Raw genomic sequence first — 14,142 nt, 5'->3', positions numbered from 1 at the left:
AAATAGAGCTGGCCATACATGAATCGAATATCAGGGACCGTCCAAATTTCGATCCATGTATAGGGACAATGGTTGTCCAGAAGTAGATCTACCAATGATCTACAGTTACAATCATATATTCCTTTTGAAATGTGTTTTCACTGCAACCATTCGCTTACTAAATGTTCTCCTTTCATAACTTGTATAGAGGAATATATGCAGATGAAGTGCTGCTGTTTATAAAACGCCAATAAATGACAGAACCACTCCATATGATGCAAAATTGATGCATTCCAGATCTTTCAAATATGTGTAACAACCACCCACATACACAAGCCCTAACTGCTCATTATGATCCCTTATTATATGTTTTCTTCTTCAGACTCTGAAGGTCTTGGAATCAGTATTATTGGGATGGGAGCTGGTGCCGATATGGGCCTGGAGAAACTGGGAATCTTTGTTAAGACTGTGACCGAAGGGGGAGCAGCCCACCGAGATGGAAGGTAATGTCAACCAGAAAACAGTTTTTCTATTGTATAATAAATACTGTACTGATTTGAATGCCTGTTTATTATATGCAATGCATAAAAACATTCCAATCACAACTCAAAGGAATTGTGTATTACATAGTAGGATGATCTCTGTGCAGATTTACCAAAAATGATTTAGTATGGGGGGTCTGCCTGAAAAATGTACTTAATTTATATTCAATCAGGTAGGTCTTCACATTACATAATTATTGGAGCATCTAAGCGAGACTGTATGATTTGATTGTAAGCTGGTGACCAGTGGTGAAGTGCCCTGTGATTATTGATCAAATTGCCCTCTTACACTGATGATTAGCAGGGAAAGTGTCTCCTTACATTGGTGGTCAGCTGTGAAGTGCCTTCTCACATTGGTGGTCAGTGGTTCATTGCCCCCTTATATATAGGTTAGGAGGCCCCTTACAGTGGTGAAGTGCCCCCTTACATGGGCGATCAGTGGTGAGTGCGCCGTTACATTGGAGGTCAGTGGGAAAGTGACCCCTTGCATTGGTAGTCAGTTGTGGAATGTTGAACGTCAGTGGTGATGTCAACTCTTACATGGGCAGTCAGTGGTGAAGTGCCTCCCTAAATAGGTGGTCAACAATGAAGCATCTCTTTACATTAGTGGTCAGTGAAGAGGTGCCCTCTTACATTTGTGAAGAGAGAAGTGCCCTCTTATATTAGTGGTTAGAGGAGGTGTCCACTTACATTGGTAGTTATTCGTTGAGTGCTTCCTTACATTTGTGGTCACTGATGTGATATTTCCTTGTACAACGATGGTCAATGAAGATGTGCCTCTTATATAGGTTGTCATTGGGGAAGTGCCCCCTTACATTGGTGGTCATGGTGAAGTGACCACGTACATTGGCAGTAAATTGTGGAATGCCTCCTTACATTGGTGGTCAGAGTTGAAGTGCCCTCTTACATTGGTGATCAGTGAAGTGACCCCTTACATTGATAATCAGTAGTGAAGTGACCCCCTACATTTGTAGACATTTGTGGAATGCCTCCTTACTTTGGTGGTCAATGGTGAAGTGCCCCTTTATATTGTTGGTCAGTGCTGAAGTTACCCCTTGCATTGGTAGTCAGTTGGAATGTCATGTTACACAGGAGGTCAGTGGTGACGTCAACTCTTATATGGGCAGTCAGTGGTGAAATGCCTCCATACATAGGTGGTCAACGGTGAAGCATCTCCTTACATTGGTGGTTAGTGAAGAGGTTCCCTCTTACATTTGTGAACAGAGAAGTGCCCTCTTACAATAGTGGTTAGAGGAGGTGTCCACTTACATTGGTAGTTATTGGTTGAGTGCTTCCTTACATTTGTGGTCACCTGTGATGTTTCCTTGTACAACGGTGGTCATTGGTGAAGTGCCCCCTTACATTGGTGGTCATATTGAAGTGATCGCATACATTGGTAGTAAGTTGTGGAATGCCTTCTTACATTGGTGGTCAGAGTTGAAGTGCCCTCTTACATTGGTGATCAGTGATGTGACCCCTTACATTGGTAATCAGTGGTGAAGTGACCCTCTACATTGGTAGCCAGTTGTGGAGTGCCTCCTTGCATTGGTTGTCAATAGTGAAGTGCCCCCTTATACTGTTGGTCACTGGTGAACTGACCCCTTGCATTCGTAGTCATTTTAAAAGTCTTGTTATACAGAAGGTCAGTGGCGACATCAACTCTTACATGGAGGGCAGTAAGTGGTGAAATGCCTCCTTACATAGATGGTCAACGGTGAAGCATCTCCTTACATTGGTGGTCAGTGGAGAGGTTCCCTCTTACATTTGTGAACAGAGGAAAAGCGCCCTCTTACAATAGTGGTTAGAAGAGGTGTCCACTTACTACAAGGCAAGAGTACTAAGCACCTAGCTACCATGCTGCCATACTGTAAGAATTCTCTGGGTGGGAAACATGAAAACTTGCTAGCTATGCTTACTACAAAAAAAAAATCTGTTTAAATAAGGGACAGTCCAGTTTAAAATTTGATAGAATTTCCCTATTTTATCTAATTATATTGTATTTTAATGAAGATCTCCAAATGTGATTTAAGCAGAAGACCATGAGTTTGCATCCGTCAGTCCTGGACTGGCAATCTGTCAATATGGGCATTTGTCAATGGGAAAGGAGTAGGCTGATATGGTCTGCTCACCTTCTGTCAGCAATTAACTGTGCTTTTCATAGACCAATCAGCAGTTATAGAACACTCTGTGCTTGAAACCCAATGACAGTGACATTCCACAGCTGATCCAATATATATCACCCTGGGGTGGTTTACACAGTAACCAGAACAGCTGCCCATAGCAATAAATGAGGTATCATCTTTCAAAAGAAACCAAAATTCTAACTGGATATTATGACTATCTATTCAGAGTTCTTTGTTTCATCCTTTTAATATAGCCCCAGATTTGAACAATGTGATTACAGACAGCCTATATACAGTAATGTATATGACCAAAAATATGTAAACACCCTTCTGCATTATTGAGTCCATATGTTTCCAGTAAAGGGTACTGTTAATGCTACAGCATACGAAGACATGTTAGACAATTGTGTTCTTCTAACCTTGTGGTAATACTTTGAGGAAGGCCCTTTTCTGTTCCAACATGACTATGCCCCTAAGTACAAAGGCAGCTCCATAAAGACATAGTTTGATGAGTTTGGTGTGGAGAAAATCGAGTGGCCTACATAGAGCCCTGATTTCAACATTGGGATGAATTGGAATGCTCAATGCGAGCCAGGTCTTTTCATTGAATATCAATAACTGACCTCACAGTTTGGTGTGGAGGAACTCGAGTGACCTGCACAGAACTATGACCTCAACCCTACTGAACACTTTTGGGATGAATTAGAATGCTACATGCAAGCCAGGTCTACTTATTGAACACCAATACCTGACCTCACAGTTTGGGATGGAGGAACTCGAGTGACCTGCACAGAACTATGACCTCAACCCTACTGACCACCTTTGGGATGAATTGGAATGCTACATGCAAGCCAGGTCTACTTATTGAACATCAATACCTGACCTCACAGTTTGGTGTGGAGGAACGTAAGTGACCTGCACAGGGCCCTGACCTCAACTCTACTGAACAACTTTAGGATGAATTAGAATGTCATATGCAAGCTAGGTTTTCGCATTGAACATCAATACCTGACCTCCCAGTTTGGTGTGGAGAAACTCGTGGCCTGCACAATGTCCTGACCTCAACCTTACTGAACACCATTGAGATAAACTGGAATGCTTAATTCATCCAGGTCTTCTCATTGAACATCAATACCTGACCTCACAGTTTGGTGTTGAGAAACTCGAGTGACCTGCACAGAGCCATGATCACAACGCTACTAAACACCTTTCAAATGAATTGGGATGTTACATGTGAGCCAGGTCTTCTCAATGAACAATGCCTAACTTCACAAATAGGCAAAAACTCCTAAAAACCCACTTCACAATCTTGTGGAATGCTTTCCCAAAAGAAAGACTGTTGTAGCTGCAAAAGAGCAGGCAAATCCATATTCCTGTCCATGGTTTTGGAAGGAATACCCAACAAACTCATAGGTGAGATGGTCAGATGTCCATAAACAATTGGTTATAAAGTTTACTCTTGTATGGTGGAACATGCCATTGGTTTCGTCTGGGCTAAGCCCATATTATATTTCATGAGTTTTGTGGATTGGATTGTATAACCTTCTCTTACATTGGCATACCCTGATATTTATTGATATATTATACAGGATTCAGGTGAACGATCTGCTGGTAGAAGTTGATGGAACCAGTCTGGTTGGTGTCACACAGTCCTTCGCCGCTTCTGTCCTGAGGAATACAAAGGGACGCGTAAGGTGAGATAAATTTTAGCACTGTATAGTTTTCTCTGACCTGATCCCAATACTATAAAATGTTTCTCTCTCTCACATTCTCTCTCTCTCTCTTTATTTTTTTATACATGTCTGAAACTCCCAGATCTCAGACGATGTTTGATAGGAACCTCATATTGTTACTTGTTATTGTTGGTATGCTCTCTGTATCTACATTAAAGATTAGAAGGATGGAAGGCTGCTAAGTCACTGTTGGGAGGGGGAGCAGAGTGAGCTGGGTTGCCAAACGTGAAAATTATAGCCCAACTCCACTTTCCATTTAAAACTAAAATCTTAGTCTTGACTGGATGCTGGAGATCTTAACCACCTGACAGTTTCTAAATATAATAAAGAATGTAGCGCTACACCCAAAATATATATGCACATTTAAATGGAAAATTAATATATATAAAAAAAAAGTGTGAAATCACAAAATCTCATAAAAATATATATATAAATGTGACAGTGATATCAATTAATATTAATTAGTGCCCATAAATCATAAAATCAACACAATAAAATAAATAGCTCAAAACATGTGAAAAAACATTTCCATATATATATGTATAAATCACACATACACATATATATAATATAATAATAATCACACGTGCCTCTTGTGAAGTGAAATAACCATTAAAATGGTACAGACAACAGTGCTCTCAAAGTCCAATAAATATTGCTGGTGACCAAAGAGAAAACAGTGCTTCCAATAACTACTGTTAGTGACCATAGGTAAAACTCGTGCAGATCTCTGAGTGCATATAAATCTGAGAATCCGACCACCATCTGGATAAGCCTCTCACCTCATCCCTTCGACCCTTGCGGATCAAAGAGCAGTTGTGGATCCCCCTCACGAAGTATTGCAGCATCAATAGGTTAATAGACTCCTGTTATGTTTCTGTTTTCAATTCCATTTTTTTTTTATTTTTTATTTAACACCACTTGACCAAAGGTCCAGCAAGCAAGGTCCAGAATGAGCATTGCCCATTCTGGACCTTGCTTGCTGGACCTTTGGTCAAGTGGTGTTAAAAAAAAAAAAAAAAATGGAATTGAAAACAGAAACATAACAGGAGTCTATTAACCTATTGATGCTGCAATACTTTCCTGGAGAAGAGCCAGAGTGGGAATACTTATTTCTGAGAGAACAACCTTTGGAGTGATAGTTTTTCTTGGAGGATCCGTGAGGGGGATCCACAACTGCTCTTTGATCCGCAAGGGTCGAAGGGATGAGGTGAGAGGCTTATCCAGATGGTGGTCGGATTCTCAGATTTATATGCACTCAGAGATCTGCACGAGTTTTACCTATGGTCACTAACAGTAGTTATTGGAAGCACTGTTTTCTCTTTGGTCACCAGCAATATTTATTGGACTTTGAGAGCACTGTTGTCTGTACCATTTTAATGGTTATTTCACTTCACAAGAGGCACGTGTGATTATTATTATATTATATATATGTGTATGTGTGATTTATACATATATATATGGAAATGTTTTTTCACATGTTTTGAGCTATTTATTTTATTGTGTTGATTTTATGATTTATGGGCACTAATTAATATTAATTGATATCACTGTCACATTTATATATATATTTTTATGAGATTTTGTGATTTCACACTTTTTTTTATATATATTAATTTTCCATTTAAATGTGCATATATATTTTGGGTGTAGCGCTACATTCTTTATTATATTTATTTATCACAATCACTGGTATATGATTTAATGTTAGCAGCTTCCCCTGGGATTTATATATATTTTTATTTAGTTTAAACACTTGGGAGCGCAGGAGGTTCACACCACTACCTAACAGTTTCTAATATCTGCCATTGCTAATCTCACAAAATCCCCATGTGAGAAGGAGCAGAGTTAGCAACAATGGCAAGGATCTTGATGCTGGAGTTCCCCTAAAATATAAGAAACTAGAAGATGGCATTGCCCATCATATTTTATTTATAAGTGAACTGTCACTTTTAGTTGGAGTGGCTCTGGTATTACAGTACTACCCTCTAGCTCATTAGCTATTTTACCAATCTGGGGTGTAGGAGTGTTGACGCAACTTGATATGTGTGTGATGGTATTGAATTTTGTGTGTAAGGTTTCTGATTGGCCGAGAGAAGCCTGGAGAGCAGAGTGAGGTGGCCCAGCTGATCCAACAGACACTGGAGCAAGAGAGATGGCAGAGGGAGAACATGGAACAACGCTATAACCAGTGTAACGAGGATGATGAGGAGGTGAGTGAGTAGTATCTATCTATCTATCTATCTATCTATCTATCTATCTATCTACAGTTGTGCTCAAATGTTTGCATACCCTGGCAGAAATTGTGAAATTTTGGCATTGATATTGAAAATATGATAGATCATGCCAAAAATGCTCTTTTATTGAAGGATGGTGATCATATGAAGCCAATTATTATCAAATAATTGTTTGGCTCCTTTATAAATCATAATGATAACAGAAATCACTCAAATGGCCATCATCAAAAGTTTCCCTCCCCTGGAATGTCTGGCCTTGGTACAGACACACAAGGTGACACACACGGGTTAAAATGCCAATTAGAGGTTAATGTCCCACATCTGTGGCTTTTTAAATTGCAATTAGTGTCAGTGTATAAATAGTCAATGATTTTGTTAGCTCTTACATGGAAGCACTGATTAGGCTAGATACTGAGCCATGGGGATCAGAAAAGAACTGTCAAAAGTCCTGCATAACAAGGTAATGGAACTTTATAAAGATGGAAAAGGACATAAAAAGATGTCCAAAGCCTTGAATATGCCAATCAGTACTGTCAAATCACCTATTAAGAAGTGGGAAGTTCGGGGATCTCTTGATACCAACCCAAGGTCAGGTAGACCAAGAAAGATTGCAGCCATAACTGAGATCTATCTATCTACGATATTATATTCTACCTATCCAATTAGTGAGCTCAGAGATTCCATTGATTCTACTATCTGCTTTGTTTGCTGTCACAGACAGGGGAGTATGCCACAGACGAGGAGGACGAAGAGATGAGTCCCATGTTTCCAGGTGGAGAACTGGCTATTGAAGTGTTTGAATTACCAGAAGGAGAAGATGCCTTGTCCCCTGTGGAGATGGACCCTGAGAAACTTGTGCACAAGTTTAAGGAGGTATGGCTTACATTAAGAAGTTAAATCGGACAAAAAATAATTTTCAAGAAATGACCTGACCCCCCCATATGATATCTAACCTGCCCAACAAGTACACAGACATGCAGGGTTTCATTGTACCATAGCCCTGTATGAAGCAGAAACCCTTTCTGGTGGATTATTTTAGGGACGCAATAGAAAACTGGTAAAACTAATTCAGCTTAGACTTTACCTCCAAGATCCTTAGGCTAGGGTGTCTACAAACATGTATCTAAAGAAGTGGTGGTCAACCCGGTTGCTATAGTGGACCCCAATTGCTGTCCCCGTTATCACCAAAGGGTCACACATACAGTAATATTCAATAAATGTAATGGTACAGAAACCTCTTCTAGAATGTAGACATTGTAATGGTGATGGTTAGAGACTATGGGGATGCTACAAGTGGTGGTTAGAGACTATGGGGATGCTACAAGTGGTGGTTAGAGACTATGGGGATGCTACAAGTGGTGGTTAGCGAATATGGGGATGCTACAAGTGGTGGTTAGAGACTATGGGGATGCTACAAGTGGTGGTTAGAGACTATGGGGATGCTACAAGTGGTGGTTAGAGACTATGGGGATGCTACAAGTGGTGGTTAGAGACTATGGGGATGCTACAAGTGGTGGTTAGAGACTATGGGGATGCTACAAGTGATGGTCAGAGACTATGGGGATGCTACAAGTGGTGGTTAGAGACTATGGGGATGCTACAAGTGATGGTCAGAGACTATGGGGATGCTACAAGTGATGGTCAGAGACTGCAGCCATGTTGCAGGAGTTGGTCAACATAACCATATCTTTTTATACTATAACAGAGCTCACTTTGTCTTTTCATACAGCTTCAGATAAAGCATGCTGTGACTGAGGCAGAAATCCAACAACTGAAGAGAAAGGTGAGGAGAGACTACTCTACATGTGCCGTTGCCATTGAAGAATATCTAAACCCAAATGTAATGTATTGCAGTTAACCAGTCTTTCAATGTAGCGGCTGCATTAGCTTCTTTTTGTTTCAGGCTTTTATTCCTTTATTTTCACCTGGTGATCCTGCCAGCAATACACTTCCTGTCCTAGGGTGACAACGTTAACTTATCGTACTGTATCTCTTGAGGAGCTGCATTGTCACCATAGGAGAAGACTAAAGAACTCCTCTCCCTCTCATAAGAGAAGTTTATTGCAGGGTTTGCATACACTTTAATCCTTAGTATAACCCCCCTTTACCAATGAGTAGAGGGCATATTTATTAGAATATGAGACTGCTGGCCTCAAATGTCAATCTGTCTGATGGAATTCATGCCTGACACTGATTTTATGGCCTATAACATGATATTTGCCTTTCATTTTCTTGATGAATGATGTAAGACTGAAAGAGGAAATTGATTAGTCGTTGCAGAAAGTACCTACTATTCTAGCCATTTCTTTTATTAACATCTAAATATAAATGAGAGAGAGAGAGAGTGAGAGGGGAGAGGGAGAATGAGAGAGGGAGAATGAGAGAGAGAGAATGAGAGAGAGAGAATGAGAGAGAGAGAATGAGAGGAGAGAGAATAAGAGAGAGATAATGAGAGAGGGAGAGAGAATGGGAGAGAGAATGAGAGAGAGAGAGGGGGGGAGAGAGAGAGAGAGAATGAGAGGGGGGAGGGGGAAAATGAGAGAGAGAGGGAGAGATAGAGGGAGTGAGAGGGGGAGAATGAGAGGGAGAGAGACGGAGAATGAGAGAGAGCAGGGTGAGAAAGGGGGAGAGAGAGGTGGGGGTGAGAGAGGGGGAGGGGGAAGGAGAGAGAGAGAATGAGAGAGGGAGGGAGAATGAGAGAGGGGGAAAGAATGTGAGAGAGAGATAACGAGAGGGAGAGAGAGAGAGAATGAGAGGGGGAGAGAGGGGGATAATGAGAGAGAGGGGTGAGAGAGAGAGAGAATGAGAGGGGGGAGGGAGAATGAGAGAGGGGGTGAGAGAGAGGGAGAGGGAGGGGGTGGGGATGAGAGAGAGGGGGTGAGAGGGGGAGATGGGGGATGAGAAAGAGGGAGAGGGAGAGAGAGAGAGGGGTGAGAGTGAATGAGAGAGAGAGAGAGAGAGAGAGAGAGAGAGAATATGGCTTCCCTAATGCCCCTTCTCATTAAAGGGAATATATAACCCTTTCTAGGTTTTTCACATAACCATGTTAGATCAGCTTGATGTATATAAACTAAAAGGGCTGTGAGAATGCGTTTAAACCCTTCTTCTAAGTATAGATTGTAATTATATATATTCGAATGGGGAAGCCTTATTAAATCATTACATAGACAGGCTCTGTATTGCAGCACCACACAATGGTTGTGCTTTACTGCTCCTTCTGTGTTAGGACAAGTTCACATATGCAGCAGGTACTACCACTCCACTGAAAAGCGATCCAGGTGGTCAGGAGAAGTTGAATCGCATCCTCACCACTTGCTTTACCACTTGTTCCCCACACAACAACCGCATGCATTGCACATGATTGCGCAGAATGACCCCATTCACTTGAATGAGTGGCGAATGATGAGCAGTAGCCCCTGCTGAATGTGATAGGTATAATTCCTGTTGCACTTGTGGCATGTATATACATACCTGGCCGCTGCCTCTGTAGATATAGGGGGATCACTTGGGGATGCTGTAAAACCTCGGCTCAACCGCAGTTTTACCGTATGGGATATACAAGCAAGCAGAAATTCTGACAGGAAAGTTCAATGAGCTACCACGACGCTCCACAGCACTGTAGTAGCTCATTGAAAACTGCAAGCCAACAGTCGCTAAGGCTGTCGGGACTTGCAGTTCATTCATTCAAGGAAGTCCGTGAATGAATGATGCAGCCATGTGGGCGGAGCCCCGCACGGCCGTGTTGTTTTCAAATTTGACTTCTCCTATCTGTCAGAGGGAGGCGGGGCCATGGGTGGCGGTCGGCTGCTGCGGCTATGAGAACATGTTACATGTTCCACCCTAAAAACATGTGGAAAATGTCACATGTTCCCAAAAGGTGAACTTATCCTTTAAATACAAAGCTCCCTCTAGTTACGTAGCTACTCGAAAAATATAAATTTAAACCAATGAAAAAATCTAAAAAGGTAGGACATAAAAATGTGAAAGTCAGATTAAAAAATATATTTGAAGTGAGGCATTGCAATAATAATTCTTCACTTACTTAAAATATACTATATTATTGCTTTAAAATCTCTACAGAGAAAAAGTGACTTTTAACCAAACACTTATAGTAAAAGAACTATTACATTCACATGAAAGATGCTCGATTCCCTTCTATCTCAATGTCTTCGCTGTCTCTATAGCTGGCTGGGCTGGAGCAAGAGCGATCTCGCTGGAGAGTGGAGAAGGTGCAGCTGCAGCAGAGTGTTCAGGAGAACAGGGAGCGTGTGGAGAAGCTGCAGGGTTACTGGATGGAAGCTCAAAGCCTTTGTCAGGCAGTGGATGAGCATCTGAAGGAGACCCAAGCCCAGCATCAGGGTCTGGAGCGCAAGTACAGCAAGGCCAAGAGGCTCATCAAGGAGTACCAGCAAAAGTACGTAAACTTGCCTCTCAAAAAACATTTTTATATATATATATATTAATGATAACTATTTATTTTTTAACCAAAGAAGCTGAGCATGTTGCTTGAATATGATTATTGCAGTCCAACTTTTCTTTGAATTTTAAGTAAAATGAGGGTAGGTTAGACCTTGTGTTGCATTTCTAATGCTGTCTGTTTCCCTACTAAGGATATTTTTCTGTCAAGTTATAAATCCTAACCATGACCCCATAGAAGACATTTTTCTTCTCTTGCTTTGTCTGTCTGACCTCCACCACCAGAAATGGAAGTGAGGCCATGACCCCCATAGAGGACAATCTTTTACTTGCCTGTCTGACCTCCACCACCAGGACTGGAAGTGAGGACATGACCCCATAGAGGACATATTTCTTCTCTTGCTTTCCTGTCTGACCTCCACCACCAGGAATGGAAGTGAGGACATAAACCCATAGAGGATATATTTCTTCTCTTGCTTGTCTGTCTGACCTCCACCACCAGAAATGGAAGTGAGGCCATGACCCCTTAGAGGACAATATTTTGCTTGCCTGTCTTACCTCCACCACCAGGATTGGAAGTGAGGACATGATCCCATAGAGGACATATTTCTTCTCTTGCTTGCCTGTCTGACCTCCACCACCAGAAACGGAAGTGAGGTCATGACCCCACAGAGGACATTCTTTTGCTTGCCTGTCTCACCTCCACCACCAGGAATGGAAGTGAGGACATGAACCCATAGAGGACATATTTCTTTTCTTGCTTGTCTGTCTGACCTCCACCACCAGAAATGGAAGTGAGGCCATTACCCCATAAAGGACAATATTTTGCTTACCTGTCTGACCTCCACCACCAGGATTGGAAGTGAGGACATGATCGCATAGGAGACATATTTCTTCTCTTGCTTCTCTGTCTGACCTCCACCACCAGGAATGGAAGTGAGGCCATGACCACATAGAGGACATTTTTATTCTCTCGCTTGCCTGTCTGACCTCCACCAGCAGCAAAGGAAGTGAGGCCATGACCTCAGATGATATTTTTCTTCTCTTGCCTGTCTGTCTGACCTCCACCACCAGTAATGGAATTGAGGCCATGACCCCATAGAGGCCATTTCTATTCTCTCGCTTGCCTGTCTGACCTCCACCACCAGCAAAGGAAGTGAGGCTATGACTTCAGATGACATTTTTCTTCTCTTGCCTGTCTGTCTGACCTCCACCACCAGGAAAAGAAGTGAGGCCGTGACCCCACAGAGTGCATTTTTCTTCTCTTGTTTGTCTGTCTGACCTCGACCACCAAGAAAGGAATTGAGGCCAAATCTTATTCAGCACACAGCCAGTAATCAAATCTTGACAGAGGTTCTACCCTGCTTTTCTTAACATTTTAGACACAGAGGAACTCTTGAAATAACTTTCCAGCCTCAGGAAACCCCTGCTGTAATTTATCTACAACTTATGGTACATTATCGTAATCGTCAGTGGGAAGGATGTTTCTAGCATTTGTGGTCGGTGGGCAGAATAACTAAAAAGATCATTGGTGTCAACTGTTCCTTATTTGAGAAGCAAACATTGCTCAAGGAACCCCTTGCAACCTCTGGAGGAACTTTGGTTGAGAAAGCCTGATCTAACCCTTCAACCGTTCCTCTATAAGAAAACTTGTTTTTTGCTGCTTGTACCATCATTGAAGTCTCTCACTTCTCACTTCTGTCCTGACACCCATCACAAGAAATGAGAGGAAATCATCTTCCTTTGAACAAAGACAGCAATACAATCTTGACAAAGGTTCTAAACCTTCCTCACTCTTCTAGAAAATCATTTTTTTTATTGTTTCCTGTGTTCTCATTGGGATCCTTTCACATTTCCCCTGAATTCCCCTCAGATAGTCAGAAAGTGAGATTTTCTCTAACCCACAGAGGACATATTTCTTCTCTTGCTTGCCTGTCTGACCTCCACCACCTGACAGAAGTTCAAACTCTTCCTCATTCTATCAACTAAAAGTTTGTCTGAAGGCAAGCTTTAACAAGGGTTCCACTATGACACAAGAAAGATTTCAGTACTATTGTTAAAGAGCATTGACGAAAAGTAGAGATCAGCTTGGGTTTGGATCCAAATTCATGTTCGGCTGAACCCAAAAGGAAACAATCAGTGCCAACTGAAGCATAAAAGTTATCTTTTAAGAAATAATTGACTGGGTTTTTGTCAATCATTTATCTTCAATATGGTTATAATGAAACACTGGCCAATTTGGCCAAAGCAAGAAAACATTTCTTCACTTGTTCTCCAATGACCTTCTCCCACTCGTACTTAGGTTTGGTCTGAAACCCAGAAGGAAATTGTCGGTGCTGGGCCAATCAGTTGTGGGCAGGGAATTTCCCACCCCACAGCTGCATGTACACAGGTGTGCTCATAACATCATTGGCTCAATATGGTCACATGGCCATGTTAGGTCAATGTTATGGTCGTGAGGCCCTATTAGGTCAATGATGTCACAAGCATTTCCGTCACTTGTGCACATGCAGTTGTGGGGTGGGGAATCACAGCTGGTTGTTCCATCACTGACATCTTCTTTCCGGGTTCGAACCAAACTCAAGCTCATCTCTAATGAAGAATGGGAGAAGGTCATTGGAGAACAGATGAAGAAATTTTGTTTTTGCTGTGGCAAAATTGGCCAGTGTTTCATTATAATTATATGGAAGATAGGTGAATGACAAAGATCTGTTCATATATTTCTTTAATGATAAATTTGATGCTGCAGTTGATCTAGGCATGTTGAAAATTTAGAATTTGATGCCTCTGTCCCAAGATAGTATACAGCTGGATCAAGAAATCTCTAGCTTTATATAGGTGTGCAATACCACCCCACTCCAATTCTGAAACGGTACAACCCATTAGTGATTATCAATTAAAATATTTTATTTTTGTTGAAGAATGGGAGATCATTGGAGAACAGATGGAGAATTTTTTTTTTTTGCTTTGGCCAAATTGGCCAGTGTTTCATTATAATTATATGGAAGATAGGTGAATGACAAAGATCTGTTCATATATTTCTTTAATGATAAATTTGATGCTGCAGTTGATCTAGTCAGGTTGAAAATTTTGAATATGATGCCTCTGTCCC

At 41.5% G+C, this 14,142-nt stretch overlaps 1 protein-coding gene across 1 annotated transcript in view; it reads left to right on the top strand.

The window, feature by feature from the left end:
* Positions 1–14,142, top strand: part of PPP1R9B (protein phosphatase 1 regulatory subunit 9B) — a 50,602-nt gene that overhangs the window by 29,387 nt on the left and 7,073 nt on the right. Inside the window, exons 3-8 of the mRNA XM_089674535.1 lie at positions 362–482; positions 4,234–4,338; positions 6,455–6,590; positions 7,332–7,487; positions 8,344–8,397; positions 10,799–11,028. Of these exons, the coding sequence (XP_089530661.1) occupies positions 362–482; positions 4,234–4,338; positions 6,455–6,590; positions 7,332–7,487; positions 8,344–8,397; positions 10,799–11,028 (802 nt within the window). The remainder of the gene's footprint in view (positions 1–361; positions 483–4,233; positions 4,339–6,454; positions 6,591–7,331; positions 7,488–8,343; positions 8,398–10,798; positions 11,029–14,142) is intronic.

Source organism: Staurois parvus, unplaced genomic scaffold, assembly GCF_062004578.1.
Source record: "Staurois parvus isolate SC_StPar_1 unplaced genomic scaffold, SC_StPar_1.0 ptg000151l, whole genome shotgun sequence".
NCBI lineage: Eukaryota > Metazoa > Chordata > Amphibia > Anura > Ranidae > Staurois > Staurois parvus.
The sequence above is the reverse complement of the archived record's forward strand: the minus strand, read 5'-3'. Positions and strand labels throughout refer to the sequence as shown.